Source organism: Muscardinus avellanarius (assembly GCF_963383645.1).
Source record: "Muscardinus avellanarius genome assembly, chromosome: 3".
NCBI lineage: Eukaryota > Metazoa > Chordata > Mammalia > Rodentia > Gliridae > Muscardinus > Muscardinus avellanarius.
In genome coordinates, this window is record NC_137788.1 from 41,307,791 (window position 1) to 41,331,279 (window position 23,489).

General features: G+C 52.8%; 1 protein-coding gene across 1 annotated transcript; it reads left to right on the plus strand.

Moving 5' to 3' along the window:
• Window positions 1-1,001: 1,001 nt before the first annotated feature.
• On the plus strand, window positions 1,002-22,951 carry SLC5A9 (solute carrier family 5 member 9; the record flags this gene model as incomplete). Its single annotated transcript, XM_080691411.1, has 14 exons — window positions 1,002-1,103; window positions 2,853-2,924; window positions 6,662-6,766; window positions 7,076-7,240; window positions 8,509-8,614; window positions 9,311-9,391; window positions 9,841-10,046; window positions 10,220-10,355; window positions 10,839-10,946; window positions 11,494-11,644; window positions 15,968-16,136; window positions 17,723-17,938; window positions 19,476-19,620; window positions 22,743-22,951. 14 exons carry the CDS (start codon window positions 1,002-1,004, stop codon window positions 22,949-22,951), a joined length of 1,971 nt encoding a protein of 656 aa, XP_080547537.1.
• Window positions 22,952-23,489: the final 538 nt, after the last annotated feature.

Below are 23,489 nucleotides of genomic sequence, written 5' to 3' on the forward strand. Positions count from 1 at the left end.
GTCAGTTTGGGTTTCTCCATATTAAATCCAAGAGCATGCATAACTCTGGTATTACAGAGGGTCTCAGGAGCCCATCCCAACCTCATTGGTTCTGTGAAGGCAGAACACAAGTACACTGATGAGGACACTGAGGTGCAGAGACAGGCATAACGTGCCCAAGGGCACTTGCGGTTTGGGGAGAGGTGAGAGGTGCCACTGGAACCAAAAGGCAGGCTACCTGAATTCCAGTTGATCTTTCCTAGGCCCAGGGACCTCTGCATCATTCTCCGGAAAGACCTCCTGACCCAACCCTTTTCACCTGTCATAGCACTGTGTGGGCCAGGGATCAGAAGATAGGAATTCTGGCCCTGCCTCATTACAGATGGGCCTGCTCTGCTACTTAGAATGTCTTTGTCTAATCCTGGGCTTTGGATTTTTACTGTCAAAGTAAGGCACTTGGCACCTTGGTGGGTTGGAAGTGGGAGTACATGAGGTGGTGGCCACTTTGCAAGGGCACTACTAGCCTCTTCCTCTCTCTTCCTGTCTCCTTCCCACTGTGTGAAGGAAAATAACATTAAAAAGATGATTGAGACACCTGGATTCCAGCCCCAGCTCCACCTTTCCTATCCTGGGCCTCAGTCTCCCCTTCACACAGCAGGAACTTGAACACCTTGATTTCTGAAGTCCCTCCGGGCTCTGGGGTTCTAGGACTCTGCTCCTTTTCTCCTCCTGCTCCTTTGAGGGAAGGAAGAGTGTGTGCATGTGTGTACATGTATGGACCTGTGTCTGCACGCATAGTGGAGCAGGGAAAGGGGTGTGTGGCGGGGAGCCCTGCAGGGAACAGGTGGCAGTTAGGAGACAAGGGGCGGGACCTCACATGCCAATCTCAGGGATTTTTTTCAAAGACTAAATGGTGCTTGGGGTTGTTTAATCATTAAAGGAAAGGAAAGGAAAGAAGCCAGAAACACCTCAAAGTCCAGCCTGCCGGGGAGTGACTGGCCGATGAGCAAGGAGCAGCAGCAATGGCGAGCAGAGCTTTGGGGGACTCTGGAGTCAGCCTGCACACCTACGACATTGTGGTGGTGGCCGTCTACTTTGTCTTTGTCCTCGCGGTGGGGATCTGGGTGAGTGGGGCCTGGTGGGGAGGCAGAGTGGCCTCTTACTTTGAGCCAGGGCAAGGTGAGCAGAAGGAAGCCAACTGCAGAACCAGAGGGGCTGAGTGGGAGCTGACTCCAGGAATCATTCGCCTTCCATAAAAGGGAACAGAGGCCCAGAGAGGCTCTGGCGTGCCCGAGGTCACACAGTGAGCCAGAAGCAGGCCACGCCTACAGCCCAGACTCCTGATGCCCTATCCATTGCATCTGCCACTTTGGGTCCCGACCATCCCTGGCCACTCTGAGCCTCCCTCCTGCTCCTTCCCACCTTAAACCCTCAACTCTGAAAGCCCGAAGGCCAGCACTCCTCCAGTCCTACAGTGTCTGTGCCAAGGAGCTGGGCTCATGTGCTCCCAGCGATGGCCCAGGCAGATTCCAAGGTCCCTGTGTTCCCCATTGCTCACGGGAGCTATGGTGCCACGGACAGGGGCCTGGCTTTGAGGTCGGGGTGCCCTGAACTCGGGCTCCAATTCCAGCAGTCAGACCCATGTGGCCTGGGAACGTAGAAGTCCCTCTGAGCCTCTGTTTCTTCATGTGGACAAGAGTCAACTCAGTGTGGTAGAGAGTGTGGTCGTTCAGTGACAGGATGCATGGGAACACCTGGCCCGGCGCCTGGCACACAGGCGGTGACAGTCTGTGCAGGCCAGCACCTTTGGACCTCGAGGCTGACTCTGGCTGGAGTCCTTGCTAGTCTCTTCCCGGCTTTGGCCTGATCAGAAACCTCTCTGGGTCTCACACCCCTTCCCTGTAAGGAGCAGTGACAGTCCCCGCCTCCCAAGGCTAGTACAAGGAAGAAGTATGCAGCAGGTGTTCAGGGTTCCTGAGAGGTGGCCTCTCCACCCGGGGCTCAATTTTCTCAACTGTGAAATGAAACTGTGCCCCTCCTATGGCCTCCAAGAGGATCAAGAGGACCCTCGGAGACAGGGGGAGGTTCAAGCAAAAGCCTAAGGAGTTCTGCCTCCACTCTCAATCATTCTCCAGTGACTAATTCCCTCACCCCTTTCCTTCCTCTCCTTCAAGGACTTCTATCTCAGACCCAGTCAGAGAGCATGCCCTCTGCATCCGAATCAAATGGCACCTTGAGCTCTCCCTCCCCTACCCACTGCCTACTCCAACCACTCGTGTCCCAGAGACAGCTCTGGCCCCCTCCTCCCTCTTCACTTTTCAGAGCATGTCTCAAGTCCCCAACAGGCCACCCACTAACTACCTATGGGCTCCTTCTCGGGTCCTGGATGGGCTTCAGTGCTAAGGTCTGCCTGCAGGTCAGCCCAGGGGCATCCAAATTCAGCCCTTCATCCCACCCAAGGTCCAGACTCCCATGATTAGAATGGGCCAGGCTTGGAGGAGGCTCAGGAGAGCCAGTGAGGACAGCCTGAGGATGAGATGCCAAGCCACCCCACAGAGCCAGCCTGGGGCAGGAAGGCTGTGTACAGAGACACGGATAGCTGCCTGGCACCCGGGCCCTGCACTTGCCATCCATGGAGCCCCTGGGCATGCCTTACCTCCTCCGCTCTTCACTGCAGTCCTGGGAGTGGATGGGTGCCAAAGCTCACAGAGAACCAGTGACTCTCCAAAAAATGCACTCGGTGACACTGCCCTGCTGCATTTGTCACCCTCCACGACCTCACTGGGCCTGCATGGAGAGCAGGGCGGCTGGGTGGAGGGCAGAAGCTGCAGACAGGCTCAGGAATTCCTCATCTCTTGCCATTTTTTCTCCAGTCGTCCATCCGTGCGAGCCGAGGCACCATCGGCGGCTATTTCCTGGCAGGGAGGTCCATGAGCTGGTGGCCGGTGAGTGGGCCTTCCTTCCTCCCCTCCTCTACCACCCTGGTCCTACTCTCCTCTAGCCTGGGCTCAGGCAGCAGAACACCACTGGGGTTCCCTAGCCTGGACACCTCTCCCGCTCCAATCTACCCTACAAGCTCAGCTGTCTGGCTAACACACACCTCAGACAAGCACCCCTGGGCACCTCCTAGCTGTGGGCCGTAAGCCAGGCACCGGACCTTCAGAAATGGAAAGGAGGATGGATGGCTTCCCCATCTTACAGAAGCCAGGAGTCGAGCTGGACAAACGGACTCATAAAGCACATGTCAAAGCTGAGCTGGGGAAGCACCAGCAATTGCCAGAGCTTAGAGGAAGCCCCTGAGCTGAGGGCAGGGCCTGGGCTGGTCAGGTGAGAAAGAGTTCCTCCAGAAGTTGGCATATGAGCTTAATACCAAAGAGTAGGCAAGTGAGGAGGCTTGGGTAAAATCCCAACACTTCAAGAAATTGGTCCCTAAAGTCTTGTAGCCCCCCATCTCTCCCATCAGAGCCTCCACATTTCTATCCATCCTCAAAACTAACCTTCCCCTAGAATAGGATGGAGAGAGCTGTGGCCAGCCCAGGAGAGCTCATAGTGCAGTCACTGGTCCCAGTGGAAACTGAAGCTGTATACACCCCGGGCATGCCAAACTCACACTCACGCACACCCTCACACCCATGGATGACACACTCACACCAAGAAAACCATACACACGAGCATACATGCCCACACTCACACTAGAGCACAGACACTCTCCCACTCACACATGTACTCACATGTATCCCTCATAATCTTTCACTCTCACACACTCACATTCACACTCAGAATCATACAGTCACACTCTCACACATTCACACACACACACACACAGCACCGGCCATCTTCCCACCTCCTCCCACTTCTGCCTTGGTCCTTGGAGGAAACCCAGAGGACCTCCGGGCTCTCAGGAAGGTTCTGAACCTGAGAAGAGAGGAAGTAGGGTCTGGCGAGTTGTTCTGCATAATAATATCCCCAGGGCCAGGGTGGCCCTGAGGGTCTGGAAGCTCACAGGACAGAGACAGTCACTGGAGATACCAGCCATACCCACATCAGGAGAAAGAAAAACCCTTGGAAATAGTTCTGCCCAGCCAGTGCCCCCAAGTCACAGCATGGGAACGGGTCAGGTAAGAAGAAAGATGCAGGCAGAGCAGGCTCCCCTGGCTGCCTGCCCATCAGACTGCAGAGGGCAGGGCTCTGGGTTCCACTGTGAGGAGAGGAAAGCCTCTCTGAGGAGAGGAAGGTGCCTGGCAGATGCTCCCAGCTTCCTGTGTGTCCCAACACAGTGCAGGCAACTTGGGAAAGACAGAATGTGCTTTCCAGGACTCTGAGCTGGGCTCCCTGCCTGAGAGCCGGGTCCAGCCTGAAGCCAGGCTCAGAACCAGCCCTGGGTGCAGGAAGCTTGGTCCAACACTTCTGGAGCCGTGTGTCTGGGCGTTTGCCCAGTCCTGAGACTGTGCTCCAAAGAGAGTGAGTGGCTGGAGTCCAGAGAGACAAGCAGCAGTCACCCCTGCCCCAGGGAGGCCTGGGGGATCCCCTCCCCTCCCTTTCCTCATTCGCCTGGCTCATAATCCTGAGTTAGGGGTGAGGAGACATGCCTCACAGCTCCCGGGGAGTGCGCCTCCTCTGGAGCGACCTCGTGCTCTCTGCTCGGTCTAGGTGGCCCAGCCCAGCCCCCCAGCGCCACCTGAGAGAGGAGTGAGTGTGTGTGCGTGAGTGTGTGTGAGTTTGTATGAGTGTGTGAGTATACGTGTGTGAGTGTAGGTGTGCCTGCCCGCTGTGTACATGCATGTGAGTGTGTGCATGAGTATGCGTGTGTACAAGTTCATGTGTGAGTGGGTGATTGGGAGTGTGAAAGTGCATATGGATACGTATGATTGTGGAAAAGTAGTCACGTGTAAGCACACGTGTGTAAGTGCATGAGCATGTGCGTGTTCATGTGAGTTACGCATGTTAATGTGTGAGTACGTGTGTGTGAGTACGCGGGTTTGGCTGTGCACCACTGAGTGTTGGAATATGCATGAGAGTTACTGCGTTTACACGTGCAGAGGCCGGTTCTGGCCGCTCACCTCCTCAGGGTCCTGCTGGCTCTTCTCTGGATTCCTTAGTCCCTTTCCCTTCTTACTGTCTTTTCTTCCTCAGCACTTCTGGAAGAATAAGATGCTGGGCGAGGTGAGCCCCGTAGGCAAGATGAGGCTTCGAGAAGTGGTTTTATTAAGGTGACAAAGGATAGGACCCTGGAACACAGCTCTTCCCTCCGGCCTCCTGGTGTGTCCCCAAGGTCTCCCCGGCCTTCTCCCAGGGCCCAGAGCCCCCCCCCCAGGCCTCCCCCTGGATCCTATTTAATAACAGAATCGAACACTGATGCCAAGCACCGTTTGTGCAGTGCTTACAAGAGCCAGAGAGCCAGGACTGGAAGATTCACTTTGTTACTATTTAGTTCCTGGACTTGTGAAACTTACTTATCTATGCCCCAGTTCCCTTATCAGTAAATAAAGATAATGACTTAATCAGTTTCTGTTACCATAACAAATGCCCAAGATAAACAAAACATTATCTCAGAGAGAAAAGATTTATTTCCCACTCATTTTTTGGTCAGGGACCAAGAAGAAAGAGGAAGAGACTAGGGTCTCATAATGCCTTTCAAGAGCCCACTTCAAATGACCTAAGACCTCCCACTAAGCCCTACCTCTTAAAGGTTCCACCTCTGCCTAATAGCACCACATGTTGGCCGCCAAGTCTTTAACATACAAATACCCCACAGCAATAATAGTGCCTACTTTGTAGGATTTTCCTGATGATTAAATGTATTAATATAACTATATAATCATAATATACATATATGGTTACCTGGTGCCTGGCAATGCCATATAATCACTAAACAGCTGTTATTATCATCACTACCATACCATTATTACGGCCTTATACTGCATTAGGGGAATTGGCTGACCTCCCAGAGAAAAATGAGTTCAAGCAGGGCGTGGTGGCACATGCCTGTAATTCCAGTACTCAGGAGGCTGAGACAGGATGATCCCAGGTCCAATGCCAGCCTCATCAACTTAGCAAGACCCTATCTCAGAATTAAAAAAAAAAAAAAGAGTTCCGGGAGTGTAGCTCAGAGGTGCAATACCCCTGGGTTCAATCTCCAATAACACAAAATAAATAAAGTAATTAATTAGCTAATTAAAAATGAAGGGCTGGAGACTTAGCTAGGAGGTAGAATGCTCCTGGCTTCACTCTCCGGTACCAGAAACAAACAAACAAAAAGACAAATTAACTACAAAAAGACAAATGAACCCAGTCAGGGCTGGCCTTCTTGTGCTCTGCCTGGCCTTGCCTAGGAGCCAGCAGGAACTCCAGTGAGGGCCCCAGGCCCTGGCCCTTCAGCTCCCTTCTCTCTGGAGCCCGAAAGCACTGTCCCCTCCACAGGGCGGCTCCCCACAGTTCCCCTTCTTTCCAGCTTTGCTGCCCACTCCCCGGGTGACCTGCAGCCAGTGGTGTCGTTTTTCCTCACATTCATCCCTTCCTCTGTGAAGTGGGAAGATAAATACCTCTCCCTCCAGATATCTGTGGATATTAAATGTATTGGGCACACTTCATGCCCAGAGCAGCGCCTGGTGAGCACAGCCCCAAGCCTCCTCCTCACTGCATGGCCCTCCCGCTGACCCTTGGCCCCGCTTGTGCCTTGCAGATCGGAGCGTCTCTGATGTCCAGCAATGTGGGCAGCGGCTTGTTCATCGGCCTGGCTGGGACCGGGGCTGCTGGAGGCATTGCCGTGGGTGGCTTTGAGTGGAATGTAAGAAGCTGAGCTGACTGCTCTAGGATAATGAGGGTCTGAACCCACCCTATCTCTGGCCTTAGGGCTGAGAGAAACCTTAGAGGAGCCTGGGAAGCTGCAAAAGTGAGAGACCATTTTAAAGAAGAGGAAACCAAAGCCTAGAGGAGGCAGCGGGAGTCACCTGAGGTCACTTGGAGGGATTGGGATTGGGCCGGGATTTTTACCTCCCTCCTCAGGGCTCCTCCATAGCATGCTCTGTCCCAGGAAGGAGGCTGCCCCTCCATCCTCACCTACAATCTGAATACCCTCTTCTCCCTGCTCTCCCAGGCAACCTGCCTACTCCTGGCTCTCGGCTGGATCTTTGTCCCTGTGTACATCAGAGCGGGTGTGGTCACAATGCCAGAGTACCTGAAGAAGAGATTCGGGGGCCAGAGGATCCAGGTGTACATGTCTGTCTTGTCTCTCGTCCTCTACATCTTCACCAAGATATCGGTGGGTACCACTCCAAGGTGGCCAGCCTGGCTGAACCTGATCATTAGGAATTGCTGAGTGCATTACCATGGGCTCCATGATGAGAGACAGGTTGGGTGGGAGGGAAGACGGGAGAGAGGGATGAATGATGGAAAGTAGGAAGAAAGGAAAGAGGGAAGGAAGAAAAGAGAAAAAGGAAAAGAAAAGGCAAAGAGAGAAGAAAGGAAATAGGAAGGAGGGGAAGAGAAAAGAAAAGAGGAAGGGTGGGTAGAAGAAAGGAAGGATGGAGCCATAGTTGTGAATATATGCTCCCCTCAGCGGTGGGGGAGTTGGAGACGTGAAGTGAACAGTGTGGAGTGTGAAGTGAACAGCAGCTCCACATTCAGAGAACTCACCATCTAGTATCCATTCACTCATTATCTTTTCATTAAATGATTCTGTATTCAGCAATGGTTCATTAATTGCCCAAAATGTTAGAGTTAGAAAGATCTTTGTTATTCTTTTGTTGACCTAAAGTCAAGAAACAAACATGTCAAATGACTTGCCCAGGCCCACACACAAGCCCATGCGAAGGGGCCATTTCTGGAACTGGAGCTAATGTTCGAGCCCCATGACCCAGTCCAGGTTCCCTTCCACTCTACTATGTTACAGATCCTGTGATAGGTTCATGAAGCAGCCATGGAAGGTAGTCAATGTACACAGGTGAATGGTGAATTTTTTCAGTTGCCAGGTCTTGGGCTGAAAAAACTGTATGTCCCTTCCTCTGCCAGCCCTGTCTGCTTTGGCAAAGGCTGCACCCCCAAACCCTCTAATAAGCCCAGACATATAGTCAGCACCCATGGTTACCCCCCCTAGGGCTCCTGCCGCAGTGGGTCAGCTGTAGGTCACAGAGCAGCAGAGAGGGCCTTGCTCTCTCAGGGAGCAGGGAGTGACATGCTCTCTCCTCCCAAATGTCTTCCCCTTCTCCACCCTCAGCTGCCACCTTCTCATCCTCAATCTTCCTCTTCATTCCCACTACTTCCTTCATGGCCAACACACCTGCCAATCAGCACAACTCAGTTACAACTCTCCTAGTTTCAAAGCTTTTCTCAGTACTCCTTTGCTTTGATGACTCCGCGCTCCTCGGTGTCCGCAGATGAAGCCCACACTCCTTGGCAGGTGTGTCGAGCTTGTCTTCATTGGTGAGGAAGACTGAGGGTACCTGGCATGCCGAGCAGGTAGGCGACCACCTGCGGCAGCCATGCCGAGGGCCTCCTGTGGCCTGGACTCATGGCTCTGACTCTCTGCAGACTGACATCTTCTCTGGAGCCCTCTTCATCCAGATTGCCTTGGGCTGGAACCTCTACCTCTCCACAGGGCTCCTGCTGGTGGTGACAGCCATCTACACCATCACAGGTAGGATGGAGAGAAGGTCACATCTGTGTGCAGAGACTGAGAGAGGTGGAGAGGGAGGGTTCTGCAGAGACAGGAAGACTGAAGGAGAGAGATGACCAGAGACAGGGACAGAGAAAACTGATCCTGAGTCAGAGAAAGAGAAAGGGGGAGCCAGACATGAAAAGGGGCTGCGAGAGGAATGTAGGGTAAGAAAAAAAGAGGAACAGACTGAACGGCACAGTGGAAGAGAAGAAAGGGGGATAAAAAGGCAGAAATGAGGAAACAGCCAGGCAGACAGGACAGAGGAGACACTAAGAACGACTAAAGAGATGGCTTGCGTCAGGAAGCTAGGCCAGCATCAGAGAAGACCCGCCTGTGCTAAGTTGGCCTTGAAAGAGAAAGAGCACATCCCTGGAGGAGCTAATAGCACAGGAAGGAATGGACTTGGGATTTAAGGACAACGGAAAACTCCAGCACATGGCCAGTGAGAAGCTGTCAGGCAGAAAAAGCCACATCTAAACAGTGTCCCGTGATCAGCCTCCATCTTCCCAGGAGGCATGGAGGGTGTGTAGAGGCAGGTGGCCAGAGTCCACCGCGCCGGTGGTGGTGGTGGGGAGCTGTGTCTTCCTGGGCCTCGCAGCACCAGGCGCAGGCCAGGCATCCAGACAGGAGCCTCCTGTTGGTGGTGACTGATGAGCCCTGTCTTTGGGTCCCCAGGGGGCCTCACGGCTGTGATCTACACAGACGCTCTGCAGACGGCGATCATGGTTGGGGGAGCCCTAGTCCTCACGTTTCTAGGTAAGGAAGAGGTCTAAGTACCCCCACCCTTACAGCTAAGCTCTCCTCTGTGCTGTCATTTTCTTTTATTTTTTTCTTTTTATTGGTGCATTGTAGTCATACGTCTTAATGGAGTACAAGATGGTAGAGGCACACCTGCACACATCACTTAATTAACCCTTCCCTGATTCCCACCCATTCCCTCTTTCTCATGTTTGGCTTAGTGATCGGCTTTGACATGTGTGTGAATGTACATCTCTGTGGCTTGCCTGGAACTTTCCGGAGCACAGAGCCATGTGGCCTCTCCAGGTCAGGGCCCTCAAAAGCAGGATTCTCTCTGCTCCCAGCCCGTGGTTTTGAGCCTGCCCTGCTGCCTTCCCTACTCTCAATCCTTATACCGATCATCTTGACCCTGGGAGCTCAGGACCAGCGAGGTTCCGGGCTGCTTCTCACATTGCATCTCCCCACAGGCTTTCAGGAGGTGGGCTGGTACCCAGGCCTGCAGCAGCGGTACAGCCAGGCCATCCCTAATGCCACAGTCCCCAACACCACCTGTCACCTCCCGCGGCCTGATGCCTTCCACATGCTTCGCAATCCTGTGGACGGGGACATCCCTTGGCCGGGTCTCATTTTTGGGCTCACAGTGCTGGCCACTTGGTGTTGGTGCACAGATCAGGTAAGGGCTTCTGGAAGTGGGGTGGCTTTCCACAGAAAGCCGGGGTTCCCGGACACATGGAGGGCTGGGCCTCACTCTGGAACGGGACGGGGCACAGAAGTGACCAGGGCCAGGGCTCACCTGTGGTTGAGGTGGGCCCCCGGCAGCCCACTCCTCCACTGCTGCCATTTCAGGTCATTGTGCAGAGGTCTCTGTCTGCCAAGAGTCTGTCTCATGCCAAGGGAGGCTCAGTGCTGGGGGGCTACCTGAAGATCCTCCCCATGTTCTTCATCGTCATGCCTGGCATGATCAGCCGGGCCCTGTACCCAGGTAAGAGCCAGTCTCACTCTCTGGGCCCCGGGATGCAGCTGCGAGGGGCTGACAGAGAAGGCGCTTCTAGAAAGGTGGGACCAGGACTGGGGTGGGGGAGTGTTCTCTACTCACATCCCATAGTAAGCACTTGAGGCTCTGTGGGCCAAACATACAGTAGCCATTTCAGTAGAAGAAATATGTATCTGAATGCCATTTTAAAATCCTGCTTCCCCTTCATAAAAAAAAAAAATGAGGGCGTTTTGGCCTCTTCCAATGATATTCACGTTTATTAAGGCCTAAAATCCAAAGGGATCCATCAAGCCTTGCAATGTAATACAAGAGCAAGAAATTTGCAAGAGACCAGATACCACTTGCCCCTTGACTTTCTAGGCAAGGTCAGAATCTGCCGTGAACATTTTCTTATAGTGTCAGAAAGCAAATATTAAGCCAACCTGAGGAAGAATAGGGTCACATCATTTCTATTTCCATCCTTCTCGGCAGACGAGGTGGCCTGCGTAGACCCTGACATCTGCCAAAGAGTCTGTGGGGCCCGAGTGGGATGCTCCAACATCGCCTACCCCAAGCTGGTCATGGGCCTCATGCCCATTGGTGAGTCCCCGCTCCCGCTCCCCCACCCACCCTCCACTCCCACCTGCCAGGCTACTCCAGCTCCTACCCCACCGCTCAGGAGGGATCACACCACAAATGGGTGGGGAGAGCAGAGAGAAAGACCTGCTTCTGCATCCCACTCCCCAACACACACATGCATATGCACACATGTGCACACGTGCGTGGGCGTGCGTGCGCGCGCGCGCGCACACACACACACACACACACACACGGATATATATATGACCAGGGTTGTAACAGAGCTTGAACCCTGGGTTCGATCCCCAGTACCAAAGATCATCTAGTCCCACACACCTTCATGTAACATGAGGAAACCAAAGCTCAGGGAGGGCAGAGGCGTCACCGAAGGCCACGAGGTGCTGCAGAAGCAGTGCCTGGTCAGACCTGGCTTCTAGCTCTGTGGGTCCCTCGCCAACACCCTCCCCGTCCCATCCCCACTCCTGGCTCCGCATGATGAAGCTACAGCCTCCATGGTCCTGACAGAGCCCTTAAGGGGCCGCTGTCCACTGGGCTCGTCTCTCCCCAGGTCTGCGGGGCCTGATGATTGCTGTGATCATGGCGGCCCTCATGAGCTCACTCACCTCCATCTTCAACAGCAGCAGCACTCTGTTCGCCATCGACGTGTGGCAGCACTTCCGCAGGAAGGCGACAGAGCAGGAGCTGATGGTGGTGGGCAGGTGCGCTGGCCCACCCTCCTGGAGTACCCCCTTGGCTGGCCCTGGGGTGGCTGGCTGGGTCTGGGGGGCCCTGGGCTGTCAGTGAGCACTGGGTCTGGAGCTGACTTTCCATGTGACCTAGAGTAAATCCCTTCCATCTCTGGGCCACTCCTCCCCACTCGAAGACACTGGGGAGAAAATTTTCTTCCCTACCTGTGTACTTTCTCTTGGGATGGATCCACAGGGTAGCCGAGAGAAGATGACAAAGGGCTTAGGAAGGTGACAAAGGTGGACAGATGACAAAGGTGGACAGATGAGTGAGAGGAGAGCCAGGAGGCAGCTCACCCTCGGGCCTTTCGGGGACTCTGCTGTTCTGCCAAGGTATCAGGACTGCTACTAATCCAACCATCAAACACCCTGAACACTCGCCTGCCCTCGGGTGCTTAGTTAATGAGAAGGATGAAAACAGTGGTATCACAGTGAGCTACCCATGGAGAAAGATGCTCAAGGGTAAGCTGTCTCCGCATGCTGCAGAGCCTCAAGGGCCTGCAACTGAATTTGAGCTTTGTCATGCAGGGGCCAGTTTATGCTTCTACAAGCAAAACTTGGTAAATAATTTTCCTAGTTCCATGGACTGGGGATCTATAGTTTGCAGGGAGCTAAGGGTCCTTCATTTAAATCTCTGCTTCATAATTTAAGCCTCCCTAACGGGGTTTGTATCACTGTCCCTTCCCGCTGCCTTCTGCCCCCATGGAGTCCTGCTGCACCCAGCCCTGGCACACAGGTGGCCCTTGCAGCATGTGAGAGTAGGGTGGGGGAGGATCGAGCAGCAGGGAGGCCACTTGGATAGCTGCTGCTGTAGCAGGGCTGAAAATAGGAGGAAAAGTTGAGCGAAGGACAGGTGTGTACAGATCTTTCAGAAGTTTCCTTCCGTTGGCTCACCCACAGCCTGGTTTTGTTGCCGCCTATTTCATCAATCAACGGTATTTTGGCGCCATCTTCTGGCCATATATATTATTGCACCCAGCTTGTCCAGAAAAGGTTTTTCAACTTGTTCTCCCGACTACAATATTATATAACTAGTGTGCTTTGGGGGCTTAGCTCTGAGCAAGGATCAGTTGAGGGGAGGTTAGAAGAAGGCCTGTTTCCAGTCTTACTCTTAGTGCCAATGTAAGGAGGAGAGGATTGGAGCCGAAGGAGCCTGGAGGAGAGAGATGTCCCTGGAGTCTCTCTCATCCTGGAAGAGGGTGCTGTCCTGCCAGGGACTGCTATAAAGGAATCCCAAGCTCAGGCCAGAGGGCTCTTACTGGTGAGGTGGTGGGTGGAAGGCATGGGCTGTTCTTGAATAGTGGGTGAGCAACATGATCTTGAAGGTGTCCAGTATAGAGAAACTGAGGTATTGTTTTATTTTATTTGGTACAGGGGATGGAAACCAGGGGCCTTCTACCTCTGGGGTACATTCCCAGACCTATTTTATATTTTATTTGGAAACAGGGTCTAACTAAGTTGCTGAGAGCCTCACTAAGTAGCTGAGGCTGGCTTTGAAACTGAGCGATCCTCCTGACTCAGCCTCCCAAGTACTGGGATTACAACCGTGAGCCACCAGGCCTGGCAGAAACTAAGGTTTTAGAATTCTGAATTTCTTGAATTATTTTTTTTTCTCAGTGCAATATGGAATTTCATCTTCTTCAAGTTTTCTCTTTTTATTTTATTTTATTTTATTTTTTTATTGGTGCATTGTAATCATATATCACATTGGAATACAAGACTTGAGAGGATATACAAACACATATCATCCAATTAGCCTTCATCCAGCCCCCATCCCATTCCCTCCCCCTCCCTCAATCCCATGCTTGTTTGGTGATTAACTTTGATACATTTGTTTATGTACCTCCTGCGTTTTAAAGAGGCTCCATCCTCCACTATTCCACACCCTCTGATTGGTCACCTTAGTTGCTTCACTATAGGGCCCTTTCTATAGCTCGATCTCTTCCTGTTGCCCGTTTCCTCTTAGTTTTTGCTGATTAGGGGAAGCATCTGATTTTTATTTTCTGCGATATTTCCCTGTACATGCCGCTTTGCAAGTACCGATCCCACTCTTGACAGCCCCCATAGTGGCCTGGCTACCCGGTGGACTGATCCAGACCTCGCTGGCTCGAGCAGCAGCCTTGCCTCATGAGAGGCCCCGATTCTGGTCTCGCTGGCTTCGACACCGGCCTAACCCCTCGGCTGGCTCCGATCCCAGCCTCGGTGGCCTCGGCACTGGCCTAGCCTCAAGACAGGCTCCAATACCGGCCTCGGTGGCCTCAGTAGTCACCTTGCCTCACTGAAGGCTCCGAAGTCGGCCGCTGGCCCCGGCACCACCCTAACCCCTCGGCAGGCTCTGATCCCGACCTCGGAGGCCCCAGCTCCAGCCTTGCCTCACGGCAGGCTCCCATCCCGGCCTCGCTGGCCCTGGCACCAGCCTAACCTCTTGGCAGGCTCCGATCCCGGCACCAGCCTAACCCCTCGGCAGGCTCTGATCCCGGCCTTGGAGGCCCCAGCACCAGCCTTGCCTAATGGCAGGCTCCGATGACAGTCTCGCTGACCCCAGCACTGGTCTAACCCCTTGGCAGGCTCCGATCCGGCCTTGGAGGCCTCAGTAGCGACCTTGCCTCATGGAAGGCTCCGATGTCGGTCGCTGGCCCCAGCACTGGCCTAACCCCTCGGCAGGCTCCGATCCCGGCCTCGGAGGCCCCAGTAGCGGCCTTGCCTCCTGTCAGCCTCCGAAGCTGGCCGTTGGCCCCGGCACCGGCCTAACCCCTCGGCAGGCTCCGATCCTGGCTTCGGAGGCCCCAGTAGTGGCCTTGCCTCCTGTCAGCCTCCGAAGCTGGCTATTGGCCCCGGCATCGGCCTAACCCCTTGGCAGGCTCTGATCCTGGCCTTGGAGGCCCCAGCACCGGCCTTGCCTAATGGCAGGCTCCGATCCCGGCCATGCTGACCCTGGCACTGGCCTAACCCCTCGGCAGGCTCCAATCCCGGCCTCAGAGCCCCCAGCACCGGCCTTGCCTCACGGCAGGCACTGATGCTGGCCTCGCTAGCCCCAGCACCGGCCTAACTCCTCAGCAGGCTCTGATCCCGGTCTCAGAGGCCTCAATAGTGGCCTTGCCTCACGGAAGCTCCCATGCCGGCCTGCTGGCCCCGGCACCGGCCTAACCCCTCGGCAGGTTCCGCTCCCGGCCTCAGAGGCCCCAGCACTGGCCTTGCCTCACAGCAGGCTCCAAACCTAGCTTTGCTATGTCCGTCGCCGGCCTCACCCCTCGGCAGGCTCCAATCCGAGCACCCTCTTTGCCCAACCAATTGTCCCATGTTCTTGAGGGTGAGTGGTGGAAGCATTCTTCCTCTGGGGTTATTATTTCAAAGGTTCCAGGTGTAATGCATCAGATCTTTGCCTCCCTTGAGTACTGGCCACTGCCATTGCCACTGCCTCCACCATTTCAAATCTTTCCCAAGCTCTTTTTCCACTCTGAATGTTGTCCAGTGTTCCTAAGAATGCGTGATGGTAGCATTTGACATTCAGTGTAATTTCTCCAAAAAAATAAGGTTGGTAGAATCCGATTTCTGCTTCTCCTGAATACAAGTCTCCACCGCCATCGCGGAGACCACTTTCAACACCACCTTTCTCCTTGGTCTCCGCTAAACTCTCTCCTTACAGGTGATGTCCAAGATTCTTAACAATATAGAGAAACAGCAGTCCTCCTTCACGGGGAATTTTTCCATAAGTTCCAGTGCATTTGGATAAGTTTTGTCTGCATCTCCAGTATCCTGGCATCCGCCACGGCCATCTTAACCCCTCTCCGATATTTTTCTTTTCCTTTTTTTTTTTTTTTTAATAAGAGAATACAGTATGTGTGGTTTGAGGAGGTAGTGGGATCAGGCACTCAGTAGCACTGTGATCCGGCCCGGTTTCCCCATGGGTCCAGCGTGCTCCGTACTACTCCGCCTGGGGCCCAGAGTCCTGTGACCCAGGCCCCAGCTGTTCAGGGGTCTGGTATGCCCTGCCCGACCCTTGCCGGGGACCCAGGGTCTTACTGGGCCTGGTTTCTCCAGGGGTCTGGCGTGCTACGTGCGGTCCGGCCCGGGGCCCAGAGTCTGAATTTCTTGAATTCTGAAATTGCGATTTCTGGGATTTTAATAGTCTAAATCTCTTCATCTTGGTCGCTGGGACTCTGACTTTCTAATCCTCTGATCCAGAGCCCATGTCTTCCCCTGTCTCCTCCTGCCCTGGGTCCTGGGCATCACCTTCCCCCGCCTTGAGTCACGCTCACCTGAGCGCAGCTCGCCACACCTGTGCTCTCCTCGCAGGGTGTTTGTAGTGTTCCTGGTTGCCATCAGCATTGTCTGGATCCCCATCATCCAGAGCTCCAACAGTGGGCAGCTCTTCGACTACATCCAGTCTGTCACCAGCTACCTGGCCCCGCCCATCACCGCCCTCTTCCTGCTGGCCATCTTCTGCAGGAGGGTCACAGAGCCTGTGAGTGCAGCCGGTCCCATCTCTCCCTGTGCAGCAGCAGGCCTGGAGTCCTGGTCTGTGAATTACCTGGTCTTGGAACCTTGAGCAAACACACAGCCCCCTCTGGGCCTCTGTCTCTCTGACCATAATATCAAATCTCGATTCACTCATTCACTTTCCAGACCTTTGTCAATATCATTATAGAAACTCCAGGCATGCCATGGATCACAAGACATGTGTAGGTCCACCTTCTCTGAGCAAACAGGGAGGATAGGCAATTAAATAAGCAATAATCATAATAAAGTAGAGTGGCTGCTGGGAGAGTGAAGAGCACAGACTTTGACCCATGGGACTCCTGGGAGGGACCAGGGAAGACTTTCTGGAGGCAGGGGCATCTGAGCTGAGGCCTGTAGGATTTATGAGAGGGGAGGAGCCTTCTGGATACTAGGAACTCTGTGTGGGAAAGCACAGACAGGCCGGGAGCTCTCTAGGCTCTGTTCTACCTCCAACACTGGAGCAAGATATCATCAAAGACAGTGATGATGGTAAACTGTGGACTTAAAAGGGTGACGTGTGTCTGCACTGAAACCTGGTGGAGACCTGGGAGGTAGAGGAAGCAGGACTGGAGCTTGGGCTGCCCCCAGGATGCCTCAGGAGAGACAAGTCAACTCTGCTGGCAGTACCTTGGGACATCATGGGCAAACTCCACAAGACCAATGTGAGCATTCAAGGCAATTATAGAAGACCCTCCCTTGATGGCCTGTGTAAGTCAGATGTCTGCGGCTGGCAAGGGTCTAATCTTATTGATTAGATTCAGGATCCAGTTGAATTCTGGATGTTTTGTTTACTCCAGAGTTTTGAAATCACTATCAACATCTCAGTTTTAGAATGTGTACCATTATATTCTAGGAACGGATACGGGTTAGGGAAAAATTGAACTTTAGCAAATCAGAGATGCCAGAGTAGTTGCTAAGCGAAAAAGAGGGAGGCTTTCTAGTCTGATTTCCAATTTAACTTAACAGAAAGTTGAGAGGGCATCCTGGTGTTTCCTGTGTATCACACAAGCACATCCTGTTCTATTTGACTATTGAGCATCTAATTACTTAGTATTTATCAGTTTCTATTTTTATGACATATAGGAAATCTCATGCCAGCAAGGTCAAGGCCTTAGTTCAAAGTCATTCAAAATGGAACCAGGATTTAAAATTCTAATCAATTTAAGCCTTTTTTTTTAATACTTGGGATTAAGCCCAGGGGCATTCTACCTCTGAGCTACACCTCCAGTCCTATTTTAATTTTTATTTTGAAGTGGAGTCTTGCTAAGTTGCTGAGGCTGTCCTCGAACCTGCAATCCTCTGATCTCATTCTCCCAAGTACTTGGTTCCAGGTGTGTGCCACCAAGCCCTGCTAACAGCAGCCTTTTCATTGTATAGCTCCACCTCCCTTTTAAGTCAAAACACAGGATCTCAGCATTGATAGGAAATTCACTAAAATGGACTTGCCAAATACCAGAGTAATCCACTGGGAGGAAGGTTTAGGGCTGAGTGCCTTCTGGCTTTCTAGGCTCTTCCCCATCTCCCCCCGCCCTGTCTGCCCTTTCTCCATAGGGAGCCTTCTGGGGCCTCATGTTTGGCCTGGGAGTGGGGCTTCTGCGCATGATCCTGGAGTTCTTGTACAAGGCCCCAGCCTGTGGGGAGGTGGACCAGAGGCCAGCTGTGCTGAAGGACGTCCACTACCTGTACTTCGCCCTCCTCCTCTGTGGACTCACGGCCATCGTCATTGTTGCCCTCAGCCTCTGCACGGCCCCCATCCCGGAGGAAAAGGCAAGTGCTGTGGGGCTCCCAGAAACTGCTGTGCGGAGCTCACTCGTGACGCCCAAGCGTTAAAAGCAACGGTTACTTCTGTCTTTATCTTAAGTTGATTATAAAGAGAATGAGACCACCGACTATTTTCTGGATCCAAAAGTCCTCTCTTATATTTGCTTCCATGACATTTCCTCTGGTTTTTGTTTTCTTACCTCTTAACCCCTCTTATGACTTCTCCATGGGCTTTTCTTTCTGTCTTTAAGGGTTATTTTTCCTTCAAAACTCACCTCTTTCTATAACCCTTTCACCTTACAATGTCTGTGTGTTGTGGATTCAATGACTTTCTATGTAAAGATGACACTCAATTTTCTATCTCCAACCAAAACCGCTCTCCCAAGATTCAAACTCCCAAATCCAGTGGCCTCCGGGTGACATAAAGAGACTCTGTCCATATGCTACTCGTGACACACAGCCTAAGTACAAAGTAAGGTTTCTGGAGCGATATGTAGAAGTGAAGAAGCCACTAGGCTCTCATGATCCCATACAATGGCATACGGAGCCCAGCACAGAGTGGGAAGTAGGAAGCTGGGACCAGGGCAGGGGATGTTTGGCTCAGCATGCAGTGAAGAGCTCTGGCCTGGGAAAGAAGACCGTGTTGGAAAGGAGATGGCTCAGAGCGCAGTCGTCACGGTGAGTCCGGCACCATTGGTGTCAGCCAGAGAACTTGATTCTGCTGAGTCACCCAAAGGGAGAAAAGGGAATGCAGTGAGGGCTACCCAGGGACATGAGGTTTGTTTGTCCTCACTGGGCATCTCCACTTGGAAGTCCTACAGACTCATCGAGCTCAGGGTAGTATTTGTGTGGGTGCCTGCTCTCTCATTCTTTCCTTGACTCTGTCTCTCCTCATCTGTCAATCAGCATGAAAACCTACTTCTGACCTTCAGCCCTGGAGGGGCATCAACACCCATCTGATCACACAGGACAGGGAGCAGAGGGCTCTGGCAGCCTTTATTTCCTCCCTCACCCGGCCCACCCAGTGGGACCCCATACCCTTTCCCTTTCCAGCATCTCTAAGCTCCCTCCCACCCCGTACCTCAGAGGCTCAATATTCTTGCTTCACTCTTGCAACAGCTTCTAGGATGGATGCCTTCAATTTACCCTGAGAGATCTTTGAAATTCCCAGAATTGCATTCACTGCCCCTTGTCTAAAGTCTGCAGTGATACTACAAGAAACGTTGGTTTTATTAACTATCAACTTCTCCGCCTAACCTTTGAAGCCTTTTGTAATCAGATTCCTGCCTCCTGACTAAATGGGTTTCTCTCTGTCTGTGAGCTCCATAAGGTGAAGGCCCATGCCTGACTCGGTCTGTATTCTGGCATTCAGCACAGGCCTGATGAAGAGGAGATACTCAGATTTAGAAAAGGGGGCAGCCATGGCTGAGATCCAGGCTCCTGACTCCCAGCCCTGGCCTTAGTCCTCAAACTCGGCCTCTTTTCCTACAACCCAGCCACCCTCCAAAGGCACTGACTCCAGTCGCATTTCTTTTCCCACCAGCTTGCTCGTCTGACCTGGTGGACACGGAACTGTCCCCACTGTGAGCTGGAGGAGGAGGTCTACAAGAGCGAGAGGGACAGCATGCCAGGACCATCAGAAAGGCCATCAGGAGACAACTCCAGCCAGGGCCAGGAGCAGCCTGGAGGTAGGCCAGGGGCACCAGGGGTGGGGGGCCTGCATGTCACAGAGAAACAATGAGAACCGACACTGTGTCCTGGGCCCCCACTGGGAATGGGGGAACCCAATAAATATCCTTCCTCCCCTTATGATCATTGAACTATTTGAAAAATATATAAGTAAGGTAGATGGAAATATATAAGTAAGGTAGATGGAACCAGAATATTACCCTCATTATAGCTAAAGTTTAAATGGAAATATTCAGGTTATAGCCATGGGGAGGTGCACTTCCCAACACTCCAGCATTAGACAGACATGGCCAGCTGGTCACCAGCACACCTGACCAGCGGTAAAGCCTGCCCCTGTGAAGGAGGATGGGGCTGAGCCAAGCAGGCCTTCCAAACCCTCCCAAATCTACCCACAGTGATGTCCTTTCACCTCTCTGAGTTGAATGGACACATGGGCAGAAAATCTAAGAGCATTAAGCCTACTGAGTTCCCTTTACATGGAAGGCAACATCAGGCATGGCAAAGAACTACCCTCTCCCAACACCACCACTTGTTTATTTCACACTGGGCTTAACCTTGCTGCCTACAGTCACACAGATGTTTGGCTGTCCCTAATCAGAGGACAGCCACGTGTCCATCTATGAGGTTGTCGCAGAACAGCCCTCCTCCTCTGCTGTCTCCTTGAAATGCTGATGGGCACCTCTCATGTGCCTCCCAGAGGTTCTGAAATGTTTTTGCATAGTGCATTAATTGAATAATAACAAGATGTAATATGCCTGTTTTAGACATAACGAAGCCCCCTATAATTCCTGTGAGTTAAGTTCACAGACAGGATCACCAAAGCATCACTTGCTGGACCCACATGGCCATGCTCTGCCCCTCAGCTCATGCCCTACTGGGTTCTGGGACCCTATGCTGTCCCTAAAGCCTGAGCAGGCTCCCTCCTTTCTTGAGGCCCTCAATCCAGAGAAAAAGATACTTGGTACAGTTAATGACATCATGAGCCCCAGAACCCCACCAACATCTCAGGCTCCAGGCTTCTTTTTTAGTGGCCAGTGGTCCACTAGAGAAAGCCATCCATAGGTCAAGCGGGTCCCCCACAGACACCTCTGTGTCAGAACACATGTGGACTGACTTGGGAGCACCACCAAAGATCAAAGTCACCTCCCTGGTTACCAGTTGAATCAGTTGCCCCAATTAATTCAAATAGATTTTTCTTGGCAAAAAGCAACCCCTTGTCTTTTTTTTCAAGTTTTGTGGTTTATATACCAGATGTCGAGGCCTCAAAATTGCTTCCCACCATCACTGTAAAGACTAGTCCCTGGACCCTATGCGCTATGGCATGGAAGGACCAGGCTACTAGCCAGGCACAGCATCGCACCCTGTAATCACAGTACTTGGGAGGCTGAGACAGGACGATTGTAAGTTCAAGGCCAGTCTCTCGGACTCTGTTTAAATTTTTTTTTAAGAAAAGGGCTGGAGGTGTAGCTCACAGGTAGAATGCCCCTAGCTTCAGTCCTCTGGCTTCAGACTACAAATATGAGCTATGCATAGGTAAGACAGCTACTGAGAGGAGGACAGGAAGGGAGCGAAGCTGCAAAGCCTCTCCTGGAGGGAGACAGGAGGGCACAGCTTCACAGGCTGTGCAGAGTTACACAGAGTTGCTTACTGGCTGGCTGGCTGCATGCACCGGGGGAGTGGGGGATGGCTGCTGCCTGTGGACAGCTGTTCCCTGAGGAGAAAGAGGAGGCCCTGAGTCAGCCACCATGTCCAGAGAGAGAAGAGCACGCCCACCTGTCCATTCACAAACACTCTATGCAGGAAGGAGGAAAAGGGTGGAAAAGGGCAGGGAAGGCTGCTGCCGCCTGCGCAAAGGGTCAGAGATGGAGAAGCAGCAGCCCCCTTGAAGGCCTGTGGGCAGACATGAGCCACTCCATGTAACTTTGAGTCCTAAAAGAAAGTTTAAAAAAAAATAAAGTACAGTGAGTAGATGTGAAAGAAGAATACACATCTAAGTTTCTGATGGATTTAGATTAGTAGCTTCTTATTGACCTGAGCTCTTTGAACCTGTAAATTTTTGCATGAAAATGGCCTCAGAGGGAGTGGGAGAATCTAGAGAGAATTCCTGGACCAGCTTGTGAGAGGAGAAAGCCCAGCTTAGTGCAGCTCTGTGGCTCCATGGCCTCCAACAGGTCTCCCCACTTCTTTGAGCCTTTTTCTCCTCCATCCAATCAGGGAGCCAGGCCAGGTGGCGACCAGGTTCCTGACATCTCTGACACTCTTGAGTTGCACTGAATCCCCCAAGTGCCAACCCCAAAGCCATTCAGACAATAAAGTGTGCGTGCTTTCCCATCTCTGGGAAAGGCTCTTTACCTTATTTTTTATTTACTATCTGCAAACTTAAAATACTTTAAAAAGCCTCATTTCCCTTATTACTTCAACATAGATCATGCTGAATTGTGCCGCTGTTAGGAGCAGAGAGGGCCTCTGCACACTGGGAGGCTGTGTGCCTTGGCTCAGTGCCATGAGCATTTCAAACTTGGGATTCACCAGAACCTGCCTCCCTGCTCCAGCACCCACACCTGTTTAAAGTGCTGTGACTTTCCATCCTCCTTGGATGCTCAGAACAACTCTTGGGAGAACAGGAGGGCATCAGTCATTGAGGCATTTGAGGGAGGAACAGCTGCTGCTTGGGCGAGTGGCGTGACCTGCACAGGGCCTCATCTGGGCTGGAGGCAGAGGCTTGAGCTCCTGGGCCCAGGGCAGGGGCCCGGAGGGGGAAGCTCATAGCAGAACAACGGCCTGTCTGCTTCATAGGCTTCCTATATCCTGAGTGGCTCTGCCTCTTCCCTCTCTCCTCCTTGAGTACTCCTGCTCTGAGTGGGTTGAATTGTCCCCTCCAACCCAGCCCCTCAGCATACTATCCCTCCTGCGTGGATGCTGCTGCCTGGGTCAGCAGAGCTCAGCCTGGAATCCCAGCTCAGCCCGGGTGTGGTGTGCACAGAGGCCCCTCCCCCTCTCTGTGCACTGGCTCCTATCTTCAGCTTCTCACCACTTCCTACTCCCCTCCCACACTCACTTTCATTCTCTAACCTTTTTCTTCCTCCCCTCTTTCCTTCCCCCTCGGGCATTGTCCTCCCAGCTCCACGCAGGTCCTGGGGAAAGCTGCTATGGGGCTGGTTCTGTGGACTCTCCAGGAGCCCTGAGCAGTCCCTGAGCCCAGCTGAGAGGGCCGCCCTGGAGCAGAAGCTGACCAGCATCGTCGAGGAGCCGCGCTGGAGAAGCATCTGCAACGTCAACGCCATCCTCTTGCTGGCCATCAATGTCTTCCTCTGGGGCTATTTTGCATGAGTGCTCAGACCTGGCTTCAGCCAAGACAGATAAACACAGCCCAAGCCCTGCCAGCCACAGAGACAGGCTCTCCTCCCACCTGGCTGTCCAAACTGGAGACCACAGAGGCTGAGAGGGCAAGAGCCCCTGGAGAGCATCTAGTCCAGTAGGTGGAGAAGTGGAGGCCCAGGGAGAGCACCGGGTGTGCTCAGGGCCACACGGCAGGACTCACACCGAGTGTCCTGGCTCCAGCTCCCTTCCCACCATAACTGCCTTGCTTTCCCACCTCAGAAACTCTTTCCACCCTCCTGTTGAGTCAGTTCCAGAATCTTTGCTGTATGTGTGTTTTGAGGTTAGAAAAGTAGAGGATACAAAAAAAGTAGCAAATATTTGCAAAAATCCAAGTGCACTGTTACACCTCAGTATCTCCTTTCTCTTTTCCCCTCTAGTTTCCTACCTTTATCTCTATTCTCAACTCCCAGCATCTATCTATAGCATGGATGCACTGAGGCGGGCCTTAGGATCCCATTGGTGGCTCTACCATCTTGCGTAGTGGAGT